Here is a 21,558-nt window from a genome sequence, read left to right as displayed (position 1 = left end):
AAATTAATAGCTGGAAGTTATTCTTTCGAGGAGGGATGGAGGGTTGGGGGGTTAGGGTTAAGAGAGAGAGAAGGAGAGCACAGCGAGGACACAGAAGGGAAAACACATGGGATTAAGTTAGACTATAATCCTACATGTGCACCATCACTATTATGTTCTTAACCAGAAGCGTCATGAGCCAAAAGCTTCATGGGAAGATTTGAAATGCTAAGGAGAGGGACAAAAAAAGAGAAGGTATTCAAAACTGCACAAATAGCAAACATCACATGGGAAAACATTTTTCTCCCATGAAAGTTGTTTCAGTGACAAAATCTCTTTAAAACTATATACAAATCATTGCAGAAAGTTGACATTGTTGTGTTTCATACAGCTGACTTACAGATTCATCCTAGATATACTTTCTTAAGTGACCATCACTCTAGAAAGAACTAAGATTTCACCTCAAGTAAGCAAACCCATTTGGGACACGCCTTTTCAGAGAAAAGGGAAAGGAGTGAGTAAATCAACAGGTTCTATTAGGTATGTCAAAGAATCTGTATTAACCTACTGTATACAAAGGCAACAATGTACAGAAAACATATTCAAAGGCAGATCCAGCGATACTTCATTCATTCATTTAGTTATTTTCAGCAGAAACCCTTTATTAACAAGGCAAGATTTATAAGAGCTTCAGTAAGAATTTGTTCAAGGCAGATTCATAACTAACTGTATATTTCGCAACTGCAGCCATTTCACAGCAAAAGCTCAAACATTACTTTCATTTTCTGGCTTCTAATTAATGGTTTATAATGAAACTGTATCTAACTTGACTGTTTAACTACTCATTAATGATGCTGAACTCGGAATTTCCCTGTGACATCCTGTACCACTGTCTGTAGTAACTGCACTGAGCACTGCTTTTCAGTCAAGCGAACAATTGTTCTTTCAAGTGGAAGAAAATGCCTGTCTGCTCTAAAGGAGACCGTGTCTTAAAGAAAAACATGCAGCCTGTGGTATCAAAAGACTGAACTTATGCAAATACCACCACTTCATCAGAGATTAAGGTACAAATGATTGAAAACATTTTCCCCTTTATGTAATAGAGAATCATCCCACACAGACCTGTGGCATCCCAGATGTCAGGAGGATCCATCCACTCGAGGGAACAAATGACCTCTCCCACCAGCTAGACCAAACCAAAATGGCTCAAGATGCTTTTAACGAAGACTTCTCAGAAAGCCCAGAAAATAAGCAGGTGGTTCCTTCTGTAAGAATATACTTCAAATAAAAATGCAGTTTTGTAGTACTTTTAATTTTTTGGTCTTTCCTAATGATATTGCATGAGAAATTTCCTACTTCATCTCCCAGTGGTGAGAACATCATTTACACTAGAGAAATTAACATGACTTTAAAAATAAGCATGGTGAGGCTATGCTGTACAATCAACTGAGGAAAGAGACTGAGACAGTACAGGGTTTCTTAGACATAAAATTATAAAATACTAATAAAACTAAACAAAGTTGTTTTATGTCTGTAACAGAATTATTCATGTGCATGTCCCTTTTTCTTTATGCACATCCACTTGAGCTTATTTTAGTAAAACATTTGACCTCTGCCAAGGGCTCTAGTGAATGCTCTTGAGTCCTACCACTGGGCTTGTCATTTTAACAGCGCTTTTTTGTTCCCATGTGATTTCTAACATACAAAATGCTGTCTCCTCTGGACCTCTGATCATTTTTATATTCTTACAGTTCTCACTCAATGACAGGGGTATCGAAAAGCAGATGACTACAGATCCGATCTGAAGCCTGTTTCATAACAGAGTCTCACCAATACTTTCATGAACATTAAAAGCATAGAATCAACTAGGTTCAAGAAGACCTTTAAGATCATCAACTCCAACTGTTGCCCCAGCACTGCCAAGGCTGCCTCTAAACCATGTCACTAAAAGGCCTCATCTACACGGTGTGTGAACACTTGCAGGGACGATGACTCCAGCACTGCCCTGGGCAGCCTGTTCCAATGCCTGAGCACCCTTTGGGGAAGCAATTTTTCCTAATACCCAATTTAAAACTCCCTTGGCACAGCTTGAGGCCATTTCCTCTTGTCCTATCACCTGTTACTTGGCTTTTTACTTGTTAGTTGGCTCTTTATGTATAATTGAAATAAATTTAATGGTATAGTCACTTCTTTATGCATGTTATCCTGAGGAATCCAGATACTAGGTTGCATTTATGAGTTGATAGTTCGTAGGTCGGGTCGCGTTCGGACCAGGTAAGGTGTCAACGCTTGCAGGGTATTCTCCCCCACACCCGCAGCCTGGCACCCATCCACGCCAGCCTCCGGTGCCAGGTGAAACGGGCGGCAGCAGGAAGCGCAGCCTGGCGGAGCTCGCAGGCTGGGCGGCGGTTTCCACTGCGGTTCTGGGGAGGCGGCTGCGGCCTCCCGAGGCTCTCGCTGCGGAACACCACTCGCTAGAAACCAACCCCCAGCTAAAACCGAGCCGCAAACACAAAGCAGAAGGTCGCGGACCTACCTCGCCCCGCCACAGCGGTGACTCAGCCGGCCTGCCCGGTGATAAGGGGGGCTGGGACGGAGAGCTGGCCGCCGGCGGGCGCCATAGCCCTCCTCCTCACCAAAGACCACAACCCCCTCCCTTCACTGCCTGCTGAGGAGCAGAGAACCGGGGAAGACGCGAACATCTCTCCCCCAGCAGCGCATTTAACGGCGAGGACCGCCCGCGGCCGCGCCTCCCCTCAGCCACAAAGCCGTCCCAAGACACAGCACCCCCCCGCCGCCGCCATAACACCGCCCGCCCCGCGCATGCGCGCCCACCGCCCGCTCGCCCCTTCCTCGCTGGCGGCGAGCTCCGCGCCTGCGCAGTGTGGCTCGCCGGCCTGGTGCGGGGCCGGTGCCGGTGTGCCGCTCCTCGCCGCCCGCTTCTCCGTCTCCTCAGCGCTGGCCCCGTCCTCCTCGGCTCCCATTTAACCGCTGCTTCCTCCCCGCGGCTGTAACCGCCCGGCATTGAAGGAGAGGAGGAGGGCGGCCTGGAGCGGTGCGGCTCGTCTTTGCCTAAAGCTCCGGTCCTCCGCGGCCCCTCTCGGGGAAGGGGCGGGAGGGTGAAGAAAGGCAGCAGCTGCCTTGCTGCGGCCTCTGCGCTGTCCGTGCCCGGCGGGCACCGCGCTCGCCCTGGGGCGGCTTTTGCCTCCGTTCCTTGGATTCTGGGCGTGGGGAGCGAGGGAAGGAAGGAGCCTGCGGCGATTCCTGGACCCGCGAGTCCCTCGCACCCGTGTGAGGCGGGGAGGGGAGAGGGAAACAGCCCCTCTCTCGCTATAAGGCGTTCCGGTGCTGCAGCAGGCTGGCCCGCAGGTAAGGCTCCTTAGGGCGCGGATAAGAAGAGGGCGAGGGCCGGGGAGGGGGGAGGGTGTCATGTACATGGAAACCCGGACGGGGCGGGGAAGCAGGGGTGGAACCTGGTTCTTCGGGTTTAGAGGAGCGGGGAGGGCACGGCGGCTCGGCCGGGATTCCCTCGGCAGGTAGGTGAAGAGAAAGCGAAACGGTAACGGCGGTGTGCGGCCCCCTTCCCTACGGCCGCTGTCAGACCTAACGCGGGCTGGCGAGGGGAAGCCGGGGCCGGCCGAGCCCTTCCGGCAGGCTGCTCCCGCCCGCCGGGCTCGATCCATCGCCCCCGGCCCGCAGGCCTGCGGGAAGGTGCCGCTCACCCTCCGGGGATGAGTGGAAACGGCGGGATGAGGGGGAGTAAGAGGGGAAGGAGAGAAAGGAAGATGCCCTGAAATCACAGCTGTGTGTGTGTTTCGGTGCCTTTCGCACTTCCTCGAAGCGTGTTACCACAGCTTCACGGCTCCCCAGAGCAGCAAGTAGGGCGTGCCCATTCCGTGGAGTTATAGTATGGCTCGGTCAGGCTTTCTGGTGCTTGGTCGGACACCAGAAAAAACAGCTTTTCTGTTCTATTTCAGACCATGGTTTCTGTTACTTCGTTTTCTTAGTATGCCTTGCTGCTATGATTGCAAAGAGTGTTGGTGATGATAAAGAGAGATGGGCACATTCGTGAGTTTGGAAGGAGCCTGAAAACAGCTCTGTGCTGTGATCTGCTCCATGTGTTCTAAGTGATTTCCAGTTTGAATCCTAGCATGATACTTTGAAGTGTTATGTATTTCACTGATAATAAAAACGTTTTGTAGATGAAGCAGTACTACATTGAATTTATATGACTGAGTTTACTCAGTGACTCCCTCATTGTAGAAAGACTTGCAGACATTTTTGGCTTGAAATAACAAAGGTCCAGGATCAGTTTTACCCCTTTAAAGTATCAATGTTCACATCAAACATCTTTGGAGGTGGGGGGGGTGGTGGTGGTCACAAATTACCTGTAAAATTAAATCAACGCTTGCGTGGTGAGTTCTTTGAACATTCATTGTCTTGACTGTAAAGTGATGTAACTAAATGTATCGGGGCCTAGAAACAGTTATCTTCTTAATATACATCTGCTTCCTTGGTTAATGTAATTGCTTAGTGATGATGTAGGAACAGATGAAAGGTGCTCTAGCAGTACAGAATAGTTTGACGTATGTGACATGCTTTTTCCATTGTTCCTTGGGTTTGGAGATGTTTACCTTGGAGTGTCAATCCACTCACCTGAGCTGAATTACTGGCTGTAGCTGAGAACTTGTGGATAGAAAACAGTTGTGTGGGAACAACCATGAAGATGATAAGAGAGCTGGAGCACCTCTGCTATGGAGGCAGACTGAGAGAGCTGGGTTTATTCAGCCTGGAGAAGAGAAGGGTCCGGGGAGACCTTAGAGCAGCTCCAGTGCCTAAACGGGGCCTACAAGAAATCTGGAGAGGGGCTTTTGACAAGGGTCTGTAGGGACAGGACAAGGGGAATGGCTTTAACCTGCCAGAGTGGAGATTGAGATGAGATCTTAGGCAGAAGTTCTTCCCTGTGAGGGTGCTGAGGCGCTGGCACAGGGTGCCCAGAGAAGCTGTGGCTGCCCCATCCCTGGCAGTGTTCAAGGCCAGGTTGGACACAGGGGCTTGGAGCAACCTGCTCTAGTGGAAGGTGTCCCTGCCCGTGGCAGGGGGCTGGAACTGGATGAGCTCTAAGGTCCCTTCCAACACAAACCAGTCTGGGATTGTATGAAATTTGTCAGGTGTAAGCTTATTGCCCTAAATATCAGTACTTCTTGTGAACTGACTCCAAAGGAGCTTACTTTTTCTTTTTTTCTTAATGACTCTCATCGTCTCAGCAAATGGCATCGTACTTCAACACATGTAAATGTTAAGTGCTGTTGAAATTGGGCTGCAAGTAGCGAGGATCCGTAGAGCATGTCGAGTTCTAGACTTTCATGTAGTGTTGAAGTTGGCATGTGCTTATACCCAAAAAGGTAGAATGGTATCGTATATAATTGAATACCTCTGGTATATAATGCCAGCAGAGGATTAAAAACCAGTAACAGATTTGATACTAAGTGATAGTTTGTGTTTATAAGATCCTGATTTGAAGGTGCGTGGTGATGGTTATAAATCAGTACAGCCCAATAGTGATACAAAAAACGATTCTTTCTGAGAAAGCAATGAAATTATTCTATGAACTTTCTGAGAAAGTAATCCAAATCTGTTATCTTGAACATCTGGAAAGTAAGTAACATGTAAGTGTAATGGACACCTTGTGTTTATGCATTACATATCCTTGAAAATAGTTTCTGTAAATAGCACTGTCTGCATGTGAAGATGATAAAGTTCCTATTTTTTTTGGGCATGCAGTTAAGAGGTGCTCCCAGGGAAGAGGTGGAGGGGCACCTCCCAAAGGGCCGGTGAGACCAAGTGTTTCTGTGCCTACCAGCCTGCTGCCACACCAGAGGGGTAGTCAGCAGGAGTGGTGCCCACTGATGGAAGAAACAGCAAGTGGAGAAAGCTCTAAGGGGTACCCAGGAGAATTTCTCCTGCTTGCTTCAGTAGCTTTTCTTTGTTGTACTGTAACTGTAGCAGTAGTAGAACAGGGTGTAGGAGTGTATTAAATTGGTAATGGAAAAATATCTTAAATAGTTGCAGCTTGTTACTGAACATAGGTTGTTACCATGGGGTTCTCTGTTTGTTTCATTAAAAAAAAAAAAAGGAGCCTCGATATAGTAGCAGTGTTTTGTTTTGATTTTTTTTTAATAAGTAATGAATCATTCTTTTGAAAAAATGGCAGAAAGGACACTCATTTTGAAAAAGCCAACAGTGCAAAAATGATGGCTGTTCCATTTTTGAATAAACACGGAAGGTTCTTGTGACTTTGCTTTTTATCATGCATTCCATGGTGCTTGTTATAGTACTGTCATTTCCTCGTATTTTAAAATCACATTTGATTTCTTGGTTTGTTCCTGGGCCTTCAGCATTTGTGGTAGCACTGATTCTAGAAAAGTCCAACTGTTGCACTGCTTCTCTGAAACATACATATGCTTTACATTGTGCCCTGAGAGATCCTCTGTTGAGTGACCATTGTAAGAGCTCTGCAGATGCATCTTGCCACTGATGCTGATCTCCTGTATGTAATGTTTTATTTTGTGAGTTAGTGGTATCTGCAAGTGCAGCTGTTGGCAACTGACTGGCAGAGAACTCATACTTCATAAATAAGTACCACTGCTTAAAGCTGCATCACTTCATGATGTTGTCTTGGAACTTTGGTAGTTTGCAGAGACTGAGGTAGGTCACCAGAGATAGCTTGGTGGCTCTGGAGGCTACACTGGTACAGTTACTTGTTGCACTGCTATAAGTTTACCAACCCTAACCAGGCACAGTTGTACCTTATAGCAACAGTTCTGCAGATTGTGTAATGGCTTTTTGGTTGTCTTAACTGGTGACTTTCTGTTGATCTCTAGCTTCATATCACTAACAAACTGAGGAATTTCCACCTCCTCTAGGGAACTGTCATTCTATTGCTAAATACCTCCTAAGAAGTTATATTTCTCAGAGTTATAACTCATAAGAAGTTATATTTCTCAGATTTTAAAATGGCAGACAAAGTGCAAATATACTGCATTAAAGGGGTAGATTGTGCAGTTGTCAGCTGTCAACTATCCAAAGAGTAACTTTTTTCCTGAAGGAGCTGACACCAGCTTGTCTGCTTAGAGCAGAAATCTTGTGCCAACGGTTTCTGAAGTGGGCTGTGATTAGAGATGAACAGGTTTTTTAAAATGGAAACACTATTCATGAACTGGAATAACTTTGCTTCCATCATAGTGGTAAGCACTGTAATCTTTTGGCAGACAGTAATTATATGCTTTTCTCAGTCTTTGCTTTTTCCCTTTAATGTTAGGCTCTTTTCCTTGTATTAGCAGCTCTTTTTTGCAATAGCCCTGGTTTCAGTTAATCTTTTTCTGAACAAGGTTATTCTAAATGAAAATTCTAAGTGAGTCCTTAAAACTACTGCATTAAAACCCTGTTTATTTCCTTTTCCTGCTCCCCATAGGCTCCTTTATTGGGTTATGGTCACAGTGGTCATGCAGCTCCTTTTCTTTCTCGGGTACTTTTGGGCACATGGACAGACACAGTAATTCCAAAGAGCATACCCTTGTATAGGGACATTCTTCTTGGGAAGACTCTTATGTTAGTTTTGCTTAATTTTAACTGAATTAATGTATTTTTATTTTATGTCCATTTGTTTCTGTGTGGCCTTTAGCATTTGCTTTGACAAATCACTGAAGGTTAAGCAAACAAGATTTCAATTTCTAATGTGAGTCTTTCTGCTCTTTCTTAAATATGAATGCTCCTCCTGCTGTTTCACAGTAATAATACCTCTGGCTCGTTTGTCGTTCTGTGTTGCTAGAGCTGCAGTTTCATGAGACAGTTCTTTAAAATTGCTGGGTTGGGTTTTCCACTGTTCTTCCAAGCACATTAACTTCTAGAACTTTGCTTTAATTGTGGGTATGGTAGCTTTCATACCTTCATTCAGCAGCAGCATTCATGTGTTCAGTTATGAGGTATATTTAGATTCTTTAATTTAAACTCCAACATCATTGCATAGCACTCCTGCTTCTTGGATCTTTCTTTTTAGTTAGCTGTTTGAAAAAGCTTTTGCTCTTTTTAGTATACTTCAAGCGTATTTTAAAGTATTTTTAACATTTGTGGAACCATCAAAAATCAAGATGAATGACCACTGTTTGTGCTTTATTAGCAACCTGTGGTTGGTTTGCTGGTGATGAATGTGTTTTATTTTTTACTCTGGCTTCTTACGTTCGTCTTCCTTATTTGTTAATGTTTTTCTAACCTTGTATGTCCAAGTAACCCTCATTCAGCTTTCTCTTTCGAGTTTTTAGACTCTGATTTCAAGAAATTCCGGCCTTCCTCTGTGTTACTGTTCCCCTCTCCTGCTGGCTTCGCCTTTCCATCCTTATGAAATAAAAAGAATTTAGCCACTAATTTAAATTGAATCAATTTGTAACTGAAATTGATCACACAAACTATTACTGTATCTTTTGTAAGATCTTTAGGGTTTGTTCAGAAAATGCTTAGTGCTATGTCTTGTTTGTTAAGAGACAGATAAAACTCTAACAAACCTAGGTGTTTATGTACTCATACTGTGGAATTACTCAGATTATATTTTCTAATGAACAACTTCCCAGTAGTGTTTATCTATCTTGTCGTGTGTCAAAGATAATTACCAGCAGCAGGGTCAGTTACCCTGTTGCAGTATTCCATAGAACCTCCTTTGTGGTCCACTCAATTGAGATGTTTAAAGGTCTGTAGGAGATAAAAACACTAACTTTGCAAGTGGACAACTGAAACTGCAAGAAACTTTGCATGGATATTATGGATAGAAGGTGCAATTTCTCCTTGGGATTGAAAGAATTTACTACTTTAAAGATTTAAACTGCTGTTTGTGGCTTTGGACTTGAAATGCAGGGGCTGCTGGCTTTTTTTCCGGTATTAATTAGGAAACTGAGGCTGAGTGGTTCTAGGGCAGGGCTCTTTTCTGTGTTGGATCAAATATACAGAGATTGTTTCTTTGCAGGTGAATTTTAATTACTGTTTGGTCTTACTCGAAAGAGAAAAGGGAAGTTTCAGTCTATTTATAGCCTGCTCACACTGCAGTATCTGAATGCCTTGCATGTATGTGATACCAAATACACTGGCATAGACCCAGGCATCAGAACAGGTGGTGCCATTAAAGGTGGTGAGTGATAGGGCCTTAAATTGTGTAGTGTAGCTTCTGTTTCGTGTGAGATGGGTAACACTTTTCTCCCAGGCAGTGAGAAAGAAACAAAGAGAACCTTTAGTTGGAAGGTAATAGGAAGACGAGTAGACAGCAGAGACTTGGAGGAGAGATAAAATTTATATATGCCTGAAATGAAGACCAATGAGAGGGAACTTGAGGGATTTCCTCCCAGGTCTTCTGGTTTGTTTGGTGACTTCATACACTTGTTTGGAATGAAATACAGCAGGATGTCACTTCATCAGTCATGTAATACAATATGTGACCCAGCCTACAGTAAGAAATAAACATGTCATAGATGTGACTCAGGAATTCTGAACTGTAAATGCAGAAGGTTATAACGTACTTTCCTTTTATCATCTTTGATAGTTTAGGAAGGTGTCGTGAAATGAATGGTTGCTCAAAGAATAACCCTCAAAGGTATTAGCAAGAGCTATTTCAAGATGTTTTATAAAGGCATGACTTAACAGGATTTGATGGCAAGGTTCACTCTATTGCTTATTACATGGGTGAAGCATACAAAGGAAAATCGAGGTAAAGTTCAGCTAAAAACAATTGATACAGACATCAAAGGCACAGAGGGTAAGGGAGACTCAAGTTGAGTCATGAGGTTCAGATTGGACCTCCTTGCTTTCTAAACTCCTGATGGAGCCTAGGTGCAGCTGGTGTCAAGGATAGGATGGATTGTGATGGTGCATCCTCCCCCATCCTCTGGACTGCTCCAGGATCTCAGGAAGTTCTGGCAGGCCTTGGCCTTCTTGTAATGTGGGTGCTGAAATTGGGTGCTGAAGTATCCCTTAACCGTACCAGGAGCCTTTACAAGGCTAAGGAGGGAGGCACTGATTGTACCAGGAACTCCTGTTGTCTGGCTAAGGTGGAAAGCAATAGAAGGGATAATCAGTCATCCCCTGACAGCTCTGGAACACTCCTTCCCTTGATCATAGCCTGAGTGGAACGGTACCATTGTCACTAAAATTCCTAGTAATTACTGACTCGGGTTGTGAGTTTGCCATAGAGATCTCCAAACTGCTTTCTGCATATGTGTGTATATATATATATATATGTATAAGTCAATCTGAGTAGAAAAGATAAGTTTGCTTGCTTGTTTTTGAGACTAAACAGACAGACTTTTACCAAATGGATTAACAGTGGCAATACTTGTCTTGGGCCTTATCTCAGAGTCTGTCTTCACCCTGAGTTTGAGCTCTGCTGTCCTACTTCCAAGGCCCATCCCAACCACTGATAAGACTGAGGCTGGAATCTTGTATTTCTTCCTGAAAGTGTGCTGCTGTCTAACACCAGAATAAAGGAAAAACAAACAACAGTAGCAAAAAACCCTCATGTTGTGGGGGAGTAACAAATAAATTGAACCATGAGCTGCAGGCAGATGGTAGAAGCACTCCCCAGCGGGTCAGTGCTGTGTGTTGGTCCAAATGTCTCTATTTTATCCAAACACTCTGCACTGCAAAATGAACAAGCAGCCTGTGGAGGAATGGATGGAATCCAGCGGGGGTACTTATGTCCACTCTTCCCCGTCAGCAGTGTGTTAATTAATGGATGATAGAAGTGCATCTGTGTCCCCTTCAGATACTGTGGTTTTATTCCTCTACTACTCATCTACAAACACTGTAAGGTTACCTTTATGGGTTTTACACAGTGAAGGAGTTGTGCACCTGCAGTACTCAGTACGTTCAGCTTTGGTCTCAGAATAGCAACTGGAAATAAATAAGATTATTGCATAGTTGTTGTATCTCTGCTATGCAGGAGAAGGAGGGGAACACCTCTCATTTCAAGTCTTTGTCGTCATTTGTCTCATCAGCAAATGTCTGTTTCTTCTTGACTGAGGACATTAAGAACAGTAAAATACCTGCAGAATTTGAAGCAGGATAAAAGACTTCCTGCCTGCAAGGAGAAGAAAGGACTAGTGACATAAAGTTATAAAGGGAGAAGAAGTATGGAAGCTAAAATACAAAAAAAGCCATGGTGCTACTTGGCATCTTTGTGTGCCAGAAAGTACCCCAATATATTTTGGCTTTGTGATTGTTGTATAAAAAATAATAAAGCTTTGCTTGAACAAAAATACGCATCATGTTTCACCACCACCACTTCCTCCCCCCAATTAAACTGTAAGGAATTCTTGAACACTTGATGATTAGGCTTCGTATGAAAGAGAGTTCTTGCACTAGTTAGGTTTAAAAGGATAGCAAATAGTTTCCTTTCAGACCTGTTCTATTTGTGTGAAGAAAATCTTGTTCTAAATAAGGTGTATTCCCAAGCCCTGTCTGGGATACTTATCTTGTTTATATCAAACAGCTGGACTACCACCAAATTCTGATCTGGCATTTGGAAGGACCTGGATGTCTGGAAGTAGGGTTTCTTTAGGGTGTTTGAAAAAAACTAATTTAGATTATTTTTGTTTGAGTAATATGTTGCTGTCTGTGACTGTATGCACTATGTTTTGCTTTGGTGGTGATTTTTATATCCTTGCAATTAATAACAGGTTTCTGGAAGAAGTAAGAGGGTATTTTATGTAGTATAGCGGGTATATGATACTAGCATGTTTCTCTTTTCATTTCCCAAATTAGGAATCTTATTAGGCAAAAGAATGTTTGTTTGTCTGGAAATGTCTTCTACTATAGTAAAACTTCAGATACTGCAGATCTCATTCAGTTGCAGGTGAATGAGAACAGCTGCATTACAATGTAAATAAGCCAGAGCTACCTGCTTGGATGTTTAGAAGTTTGTCTGCTGAATCTATCTTCTCTGGTTTTGAGAGCTGTAATGAATGATCTTGTAAGTTCAGTTCTTGAACCTGTTGTTGCCTTTAGGTTTTCTTCGCAGCTGTAAAATTAAATGGATACTTATTTTTTTGAGGAGTTGGGAAAAGCAACAGGATGTATAGGTATCATCATTGAGCAAGGAGCAATTGACAGCTATGCTAACTTTGAACCTGTAGGTAAACTGAAGGGTTCTGTTCAGCAGAAAAATGCTGAGTGTGTACCTCGTGGGATGCAGTGGAGTTCTATAAAGCTGCCACAAGATCTTGTGATAAAGTTTTCCTAGAAATACAGCAGCTGGATAAATTTATGCCAATGGCATGTAGGTTTCTCAGGTAATTACATAGCTAAGGAATCGGAGAATTTATTACATTTTGGGGTGTGGGTTGTTTGTTTTTAATTCCAGGTCTGAAAACTGATCTTTTTCCTGTCTGTTTTTGCAAATACAGAACCAGAGAATAAAAATGGGAACTCCTGGATCAGGACGGAAGAGAACTCCTGTGAAAGACAGGTTTTCTGCAGAAGATGAAGCTCTGAGTAACATTGCCAGAGAGGTTGGTTCATTTCCAATTTCTTAAATTCAGAAGTAGGGATGAAAGCAGTCTCATCCAGAAAAAGTACTTTTTAACACAAGCATTAAGAAGTGTAACTGGCCAAAAATATGACAATTGATATAAACTAAGAGTATTTTTAATAAGATGTTTACTGAAATGTTTATACAATGAGATGTTAATTTTATGATCAGTGCAACTCAACAAGATCACTTTTAAGTTTAGCAGATATTTCTACAGATAGTTATATGTCTTAGCTAAAGATAAATGAAAAATCCAGTTGCTATCTCAGGTCTAAAACTAAAAAAGAAGGAAAAATTCATCCCATTGCAGTGTGTAGTATATGGTGAATGTAGTGTATTAGTGTTGAATGAGCAATAGTTATTATTAAAAGGTATTTGTAATATATCCTATTTCAAATGTGAAAAGTCACATTTCTGTCAAAATAAGCCTAGTATGTGCACCGTACCAGGACTTCCTTAGCAGAGTCACCACCTGAAAAACAGGGAGCTGGAGGTAACCAGCCAAAAATGCAGTTATCAAGAAGTCGATACAAAGGGGAATTTTGTCCCACTGGATATAGGAAGGAGGCAGATGGATTTTGGAGTCTTACAGATGTCTGTTTGGAGTTTTTCTGGAAGTGCTGCGACTTGGAAACAAAAGCCTTCATGCTGTTTGTATACAAGTGGATACAGAAGCTTTAAGCTAGACTATCCACAAAGCTGCTCACCATACTTGGCACAAATGAGTGCAAAATACAGATTCTAATTGGCCTTGTAATGTAACCTGCTGTCTATATATGTGTGTGTAAAGTACATATCTTTACTTGTGTTTGTAAAATGTGTATGTGATAGATCTTTGAAAACATTGCTTCTGTATGTTTTCACATGCAGCCGTCACAGGCTGTAGGCATAGGAAATGGTCTGTCAGCAAAATAAAACATTTTAATTTAGTTGGTAACTTTCCAGAAAGCTGTGTTCTCACCAAGCCGGGTGGAAGTTCTTGCCCTGCCAGATATGTTCTGTGTGGGGCTTGGGGTCATGCGTGGTCTCACTCTCAAGTTCTAGCTCATATTTTTGGGGGAGAATAGTTAATGAAGGAGAAGGAATCTGGCTTTAAATTTCTTTTGAGTATTCTCTGCATGGTACCAGTATAATAACATCAGCTTGCAACTTAGCCTAGAAAGAAAGGTCTCAATAGCAAGGCATAATAAGTATTATCTTACTTAAAACTGCTTTGGGGCTTTGTTCTCTTACATCGCTAACGCCATCATTTAAAATTTGAGCATAAACGTAAATTAAACAAAAATGAAGAGAGCTGTGCCAGGGGAGGTTTAGGTTGGATATTAGGAAAAATTTCTTCACAGAGAGAGTACTTAGGCATTGGAACAGGCTGCCCAGGGCAGTGCTGGAGTCACCGTCCCTGCAAGTGTTCACACATCGTGTAGGCAAGGCCCTCAGTGCCATGGGTTAGTGGTGGCCTTGGCAGTGCTGGGGAACGGTTGGACTTGATGATCTTAAGGGTCTTTTCCCACCTCATTGATTCTATGTTTCTGTGAAGGTTCTTCCTCCCCCCTTAATGCTAAGTTAAACGAATACAAGGTCTCACAGCTAGAGGTATTATCTTGCAGAGATAAGAGTTGAATATGTCTGTTCCAGGGATTAATGTATATTAAGTCTTCCCTTTTCTTCTGTCAAAAATGGACTGGAAGACAGCTTGTTGAAAAGTTCATAAAACTTATTCAGTATTCTGATGTTAATCTAAATCTGATGAAGATTACAGTTTTTACACTAATCAGCATATCATTTAAGGGCTAGGCATTTCATACTGTCTTTAACTGGTTTATGTCTATTAATAATTCTTAAAACCTATTTGAATTGTTCTAAATATTCCTTCTGATTTTCTTACTGGAATTATTGTTTCCCTTTCTAATATTCTAGCATTTTTCTGTATTTTGAGGGTCACCTTTCATGTCTTGTTAGGGAGAAAAGAACTCAACATATTTCAGAATGAAATGATTTATTACCTTTACATACATGTTTCTGTGTCTTTGCATAGCACTGTTTCTTCTTTTCTGCTGCCATACCCAGGTTTCACTGTAAGAGTCTTAAAATTGTTACCCAATTTTAAAGTAGTGTGTGAAGTTGTATTTTGTTATGAGTATTGTATTATCACAATATGTACTGCTGTCAGGTTGTTAATCCCTCAGTCTGTGTAGGAGAAGCTGGCCCTCAAATCCCTTGTCAGACAGCAGCTGTTGTCATTGAATTAGTAGCTGTAATTCATGATATTAGCTAGCTTATTCTAAAGAAGACTTTTACTTTGAAGGAACAGAATGCATTTTTTAGGCTCTAACGGCAGAGGCCAGCTAACAAAACTAAGCTCTGTCTTTAAATAACATCTGCTTTTACTCTGCCATGCATATACCTTATCATTTGAGGCTAGGGAAATTTTGAATTACCATGCTGACGCAGGGCATGCCAGTTGTCGGTGCATGAATATATAGAGTAGATGTACTTTGCTGTTCTGGGGCCGTTATCTCTGCAACATGGGTTGCTTATCTTTTTATTGTTCAAGGGTGTTTTGTTCTTCAACTTCCTGTTCTGAAATTACCTTTTTAGCAGATGTTATTTGCAACAGTTGAATTGAGTCCCGTAATCCAGAAGTCAGATGTCTTGTGAGGAAAACATGCCTAAAAGGTGTTCTAGGTATCAAGAGAAGGTGAACAGAGTATGCTGAACCTGTAAGTCTGGCGCTCAGGGTCATCTGCATGGAAAAACTGCAGAGAAGTGCTCTGGGATTCAGAGCAGTCACAAAATGGCACTAGGAATTGTCAGAGTTTGTAATGCTAGCAAAGACTCCTAGCGTAGTGTATGAAGCTTCAGGGTTTTTTTCCTCCAAACGTTCAGATTCAGAAAGCACTAATCTGATTCTTTCTCACTGCTCTAATTTGACAAAATTGACATTCCCTTACTCTATGGGACATGTGAAAAAAAATTTGATCTCTTCGTTTTGGTAACCAACAAATATTGTGTTCTAGGAAACTGTGTAAAGAATTCTTTGGTACTGATCCAATAAATTCATTTCTATGTAATTTTTTTGCACTGGTTGAATCTGATATGTCATGAAAATATTTAATGGAAGGTAACGGCTCTATCATAGGATGTGAAGGGTTTGGTCAAACTGCTTCCTCTTTGTGAGATTTCTTTCATTTTCTCCATCTTTCCCCTCTTCACTTCTTGTAGGACTAGCACTGTTGCATGGGGAGTTCTTTCATACCTTTTCCTTGCTGTGGGAGCTTGCATTGAGACAAGCTCTCCTGCAATGCGTCTGCACTAAACAAGGCACATCCACATCAGAGCAAATTACTGCCTTATTCCAAGAGCTTCCGAGTTACCAGGCCTCTTTCTTTAGGATGCGCTTTGTATTCTGTTGTGTGTTATCCTTCCTGGCGTTGAATTCCCTGTGCTTACGGAAACCAAGGAAAAGTAAAGGTGATGTACATATCCAGGGACAGGGATCTGTGCATCCTTTTCTGAAAGCAGTGCACTCTCCATATTATTCAGTGTCTCAAGTGAGGGATTCTAAGGCTGTTAACTTTCTCAGATTGACAAAGATTATAAGACATCTGGTGTGGAAGACAGTTTCTCCTTTCCTGTCTGCCTTCCCAAATAACAAATAGGGATTGTCTAGTGAAACTGAAATCAAGAGTGTAGTGGCCAGTCTGCAGTTTTCTAAAACTGAAATTTGTTTAATGCAAGTTAAGCATTGGAAAGCAACCTGAACTGCCTCCCAAACTCCTATGAGCAAGGAATAGGATTGTATTTGGAATGCTCTTCAATTCAAATGCTAATGGAATTAGAATGACATAGTTATCAAGATTTCTGAGTGCTCTATAAATAACAAGGTCTGCTTTCTACCAGTTCTGCTGAGAATAAAGCATTATTGGGTATGAGGGCCTATCAAATGGTAATGCTATTTGTCTCTTGCTCTAAAGTTTGGTGAAGGAAGCCCGAGAGCTGTGCTTTCAGTTCACTTGCCAGCTTCTTTATCTTTTTGAAATTGTGTACTTTTCTGAGAAATCTGGTTGCTCAGATTAATAATTAACATAACACCAAACCATTGCTTGCTGAAAATTTTCTCTGAAAAGATGAGGTGGTTTGGTTTTTGGAGGCATTTTTTTTGTAGAATTCTCATGTATTTTATCAAGAGTTTAGTAAATTGGAAGAAATGGAGTTTCTACCTCTACTATAGAAACGTGAAAGTGAGGTCTCTGGCTGTAGGACTAGGGGAGAGTGGTGAAATGTGAATTGATTTTTAGTGTGGATCAGTAAACAAATGAACTTTCTGTCTTGATTAAAGATAAATGTTAATAGATGTTAAAGCCCTGCCAGAGTCTAAAGGCTAGATGCGCATATCTGCTGATCTATAGACAGAACTAAACCTAGACATATCAGCTGTGTGAGTGCTTTCTCTTTCTGTGCCACATAAATGCTTGTGTGGAAGTTTATATGCCACAGAGCTGTGATTACAGTCAATTTACAGAGTAGGGCTGGGAGGGAGAAAAGACTTCCTGTTGCATGGGAATTCCCTTGCTGCTCTTGTGCGCTGTTATCAGGTAGGACGAAGAGTAGCTTTATGCTGCTTGGAAAAAGGATTACATCATGGCAGTCAAGAGTGCTGACACAGACTTGGAATCATTTCATCTAAGTGTGCAAAATCTAGAAAAACAGTCTTAATGAGAGTCATTTGAAGTTAAGGGAAACTGTTTTAAGTAATCAAGCTGCAATGTATTTGCATTCTTGCTATTATTTGATAGCTATTTTTGTACCTGTAGTTTAATCACAATTTAAAGTAGAACTGATTTAAATACTCCTTCCCTTTTCCTGAAGCACAGTAAAAGACAGTTATTTGTCACAAATTTTGTAGGTTTCCAATGTTTTACATAAATATGCTGTGATAGTGGCAAAAGCAGAAAAGAAATATCCTTAACCAAAAGCAAAAACCCATTGAAGTTTACAGTTTTAAGAAGTTGTATAAAAATTACATGGTTTGGGTCTTAAGAGTTCTGAAGGTTTTTTTCTGAATTTCGTCGAGAACTGATTTCTTTACTAATATATATTGTGATGTTAGAATCTTAATGTGGATTTGTGAAGAGATTATTAACTTGAGTAGTCAAACCATTATGCAAAAAACGTGTCTTAAACTTTCAGTATTTCCAATTTACTTGTAGGCAGAAGCCAGGCTTGCAGCCAAACGGGCAGCTCGAGCAGAAGCAAGAGACATACGTATGAGAGAGCTGGAGCGACAGCAAAAAGAGGTAGTGTAAATCATCAGAAATGACTGCAAACCTTTACTGCAATTCTAAATGCACTTGCATCAGGTTTTGACTTTTGGTGCGATTCAGCTGGGTGCTGGTATTTGCAGCATTGGGCAACTGTTGGCTTCTCTCTCCTGCCCCATCCCTTCCTCTTTCCCTTTGGGTTGTATATCTGAAAGGATAATTTGGTTTGTATTTACCTGTGGATAGCACCTCACAAAATATTAATTTGAACATTGATTTTTCAACTTCATAGTTTCACTCATTTTGTGGAAAAATTATGCTGCATGAAACAGGCTTTTGGTGCTTTTCTTTCAAATGAAAAATATTTTTCATGTGATTTTTAAATTCTAGCTTTACAGGCATAATCAGGTGTTTGGATGTTTTACCTTTCACAAATATAGTAAATTCAATGCTAGCAATCAAAATTGGACAAAGATTAATCTAAATGTTTAGATATTTAAAGGGCTGAGGCTTTCTTATTACTGCTTATTTGATTGAAATGAGCAGAAGAGAGAACATGATGACAACGTCCAGAACTCAGGCTTGCATAAATAATTTTGCACAGAGAGGAACAGTTTTCAACTTCTACTGTGAAGTTTAATATTGTCTGGATTTGAATGACAATATTTGTGGCTGAGTCAGCTGGTGACTCCTGTGCTTTTATAAGAACAATTACTTATCACGTGGCAGTTTCTTTGCTGCTTGTTGCTATGCGAAAGGTCCATGTAAATATGGATAATTGGCAGCACAGGATAAATAATAAATGTGACCTTTTCCACATGTGACCACTGCTTAATGTATAGGATAAACTACTGTGAAAAAGTAGAGAGAATTTTTGATGTATTTACAATATACTTAGTAACTGGATGATTTGGATATGTGACTTTGGATATGCAGTTTTCAGTCCGTTTCTTCCCATATGGATTATACCAAAAGTATTTATAATAAAAAGCTATTGCCAGGATCTTTATTATGAAAAATAAAAATAAATTGGGATAATATTTATGCTCGTAGTTCTGTATTTCTCCTAAAAAGAAAAAATTTGAGTTTCTTGAGCAAAAAACCTCTAGGAACTAGATTTTCAGCAGTCTGGGTATTTCATGTTTGTTGTGTTTGATTCGGATTTTGACACAGATGCAAAAGATTGAGAATTTATTATTATTATTACATTCAAATCCATGTAAATGCTGATTTTATTTTATTTTTTCCTGCGGTAATAACAAGTGCAATTCATTAAACATGGTTTTGCCTCCATTTTTTACATGGTTCTCGTTGTTTCATACTGCCGCTATTTAAACTGCTATGGGTATCTGATATTGTACTGAAGATTCCATAGCAATTAACTTGGGGTTTTTTCAAGTTTTTGATTTAAGAATCCAGTCTTGTGTCCAATCTATATTGTAAATGGCTTGTTTGTTTTTTGTTTTTACATTCTGTAGCTTTCTCAGCATTCATATGATAGAAAATGGGCTCATATCCAGAAATGGATGGTAGGCTAAAACCTCCTGTTGTGCATGGGTTTGCTGCTCAGAGAACTAACATAGGAGTTGGAGGAAGTAATTTACTAATGGTTTGCTGTGTGTCATTTCCAAATGTTTTATTACTGAAAAAAATTACATGTAAACTGTATGTGGATGTGGAGACGCAATGTACCTTATGGCAGCAAAAGGCAAACTATGTAATGAGATGCTTTTTGTAAAACCAAGTGGGTTTTTGGTTTCCACTTTGTGCTGGCTTGAAGTCATGAATCTATTTAAAATGGAATTACATTAGTTTCAATCTAGCTAAACATCTTTTCAACAGTGAAAAGTTGAAAAGAAACAGTTGAAACAGTAAAAATGTTTTTGTTTTAGTTAATTTTGTGAGGCTTGGGGGTTTTTACTTTTTTTTTCTTAGTAGACTTGCATTTATTTGCTTCCTCTTTGGGTAACATGGCAATGCTGGTCTTTTCACTGATGATTAAGTCACTTCTATGACTTACAAAAAATAATTGTAAAAGATTTAAAAAGAAAGGGAGGAGGGGGGAGAACCCACCACCCTAAGCATCACTTGCATCTTTTTACCCTTGACCCTCTTTTTCAATGAATAATGATAAAGTATTTGACTGTTCATTTATTTAGGTTAAATCCACCAAGTAGGAAGGAGTTGAGATAGTTGAGTTACAATATGAGAAAGCTGCTGTTCAATTTATACTAATTTAGGGCAGTGTTTCCTTAGAGAGTTCCTTTCTAGGCACATGGGAGATGAGTCTCTTTTTATGTTTATAAGGAAGTGTTTATGCTGTGGATATTTTGAATCGAGAAGATTTAAGTAATACAAGCAGAGACTAAGCATAATTTCAAGTAGTTAAAACTACCATGACAGTTGATCAGCACTTCTGTTGGGAAATCCTAGAACTGTCATTAGAATTTGATATACAACAAAAGTTGTCCTGGCTTTATATTGTTTCTTTGTCTAGCTGACATCTGTGTATATATTAGTTCTCATGTTGCTTATAGAGAGTGGCATAGGTTCCTGTTATCTCTTAGTGGAATGCACATTTGAATGCCTTTTTGCTGGAGAGCAAGGGTTTCCGAACGATGGAGCACAGATTGCATTTGTGAGCAATCTCGCTTCAAAATTAATGCCACCTTCTTTTTGCATTCTCAAGAGGCACATTTGCAGCAGGTTTGTGAGCACTCCTTTCCTGGATCAGGAGACCTAAGCTCTGTTTTATATGAAGTGCACATTTTAAACTTAAATTCTTAGAAATCAAGCTCGATAGCTAGCAGCAGCAGCTGTGTTTGCAATATGTACTGTAGTACTTCCTTTACCCTTTAACCTGAATATGCTGCACACTTAACACTGGCTTTCTATTTTCTAATTGTATGTCAGGAAGAGACTTGTTATCTTTTGTAAATTACCTACAGCAAATTGTATCAGAAGCTAAAGTTCTGCATTATAGGACCATATTATTAGCTGGGGTGTTATACCATCACTTAAGAGGAATCTTATATAAAGAGCAAACTGCTTGCAAGCTGCCAATGTTATTAACAGGTATTTGTCCATTCAGATCGCAGGCACAAATTATACTTAAAACTGGCAGTGATCTGACTATGGTGTGTTGAAAGGTTATATAGCATAAATGTTCCTTTTAAACCTCAAAATAGACACTGTAGAGAGAAAGACTAAAAGGTCTTGAAATGAACCTCTCTTCCTCCCCTCCTTTGGGGAAATTATTTGCTTGCAGAGTATTAACTAGGCCTCTTGAATAGTCACAAAATAGCATTAAACAAGCTCATGTATCCAGTGATATTGTAGAAAATATCCACAGGACCATAAGCAGTATGAAAAACAGCTTCAGACTTTAGATATCCATCTATGATCTGGAGGCTGAGCTTTTAACCCTGTAGATAATTGGATTACAATCTTTAGAATAGTTTGCATGTTGAAAACTGTAGGAAGTGAGTCATTTAAGGAAGGATTCCTAGTTCTAGAGCCCAAATGGGATAGTTTAAAATTAAGGTTATTCTTAACACGCTTATGTTCTGTAACTAAAAATTTGAGAAGCTTATGGCACATGAAACATTTTAATGTTTAAATTAGTTGTATTTTTGTCCTGCTTATTATATTCCTTTGTGTGAACCAAAATTAGCATTCTCTGATCTTTCAACAGAACAAAAGGTATTGAGGTGCCTTAGCTAGTTGTCCTCCCCCAAATTTCATAAGTTG

The 21,558-nt window shown here is 40.6% G+C and overlaps 1 protein-coding gene across 14 annotated transcripts in view; it reads left to right on the top strand.

Annotated features, from left to right (window-relative positions):
* The first annotated feature begins 2,852 nt into the window (after positions 1 to 2,852).
* The window catches only part of LRRFIP2 (LRR binding FLII interacting protein 2), a 52,223-nt gene continuing 33,517 nt past the window's right edge, over positions 2,853 to 21,558 (top strand). For 10 of the 14 annotated variants that reach the window (XM_030481649.1, XM_030481659.1, XM_030481615.1 and 7 more), the window contains exons 1-3: positions 2,860 to 3,348; positions 12,423 to 12,527; positions 17,758 to 17,844. In XM_030481649.1, coding sequence (XP_030337509.1) covers positions 12,438 to 12,527; positions 17,758 to 17,844 — 177 coding nt within the window. In that variant the 5' untranslated portion in view covers positions 2,860 to 3,348; positions 12,423 to 12,437. Of the gene's footprint in view, positions 3,349 to 12,422; positions 12,528 to 17,757; positions 17,845 to 21,558 lie in introns of all 14 variants that reach the window. The other 4 variants (XM_030481692.1, XM_030481701.1, XM_030481710.1 and 1 more) reach the window with 2 other exon arrangements.

This window comes from Strigops habroptila, chromosome 1 (assembly GCF_004027225.2).
Source record: "Strigops habroptila isolate Jane chromosome 1, bStrHab1.2.pri, whole genome shotgun sequence".
Lineage (NCBI taxonomy): Eukaryota > Metazoa > Chordata > Aves > Psittaciformes > Psittacidae > Strigops > Strigops habroptila.
The sequence above is the reverse complement of the archived record's forward strand: the minus strand, read 5'-3'. Positions and strand labels throughout refer to the sequence as shown.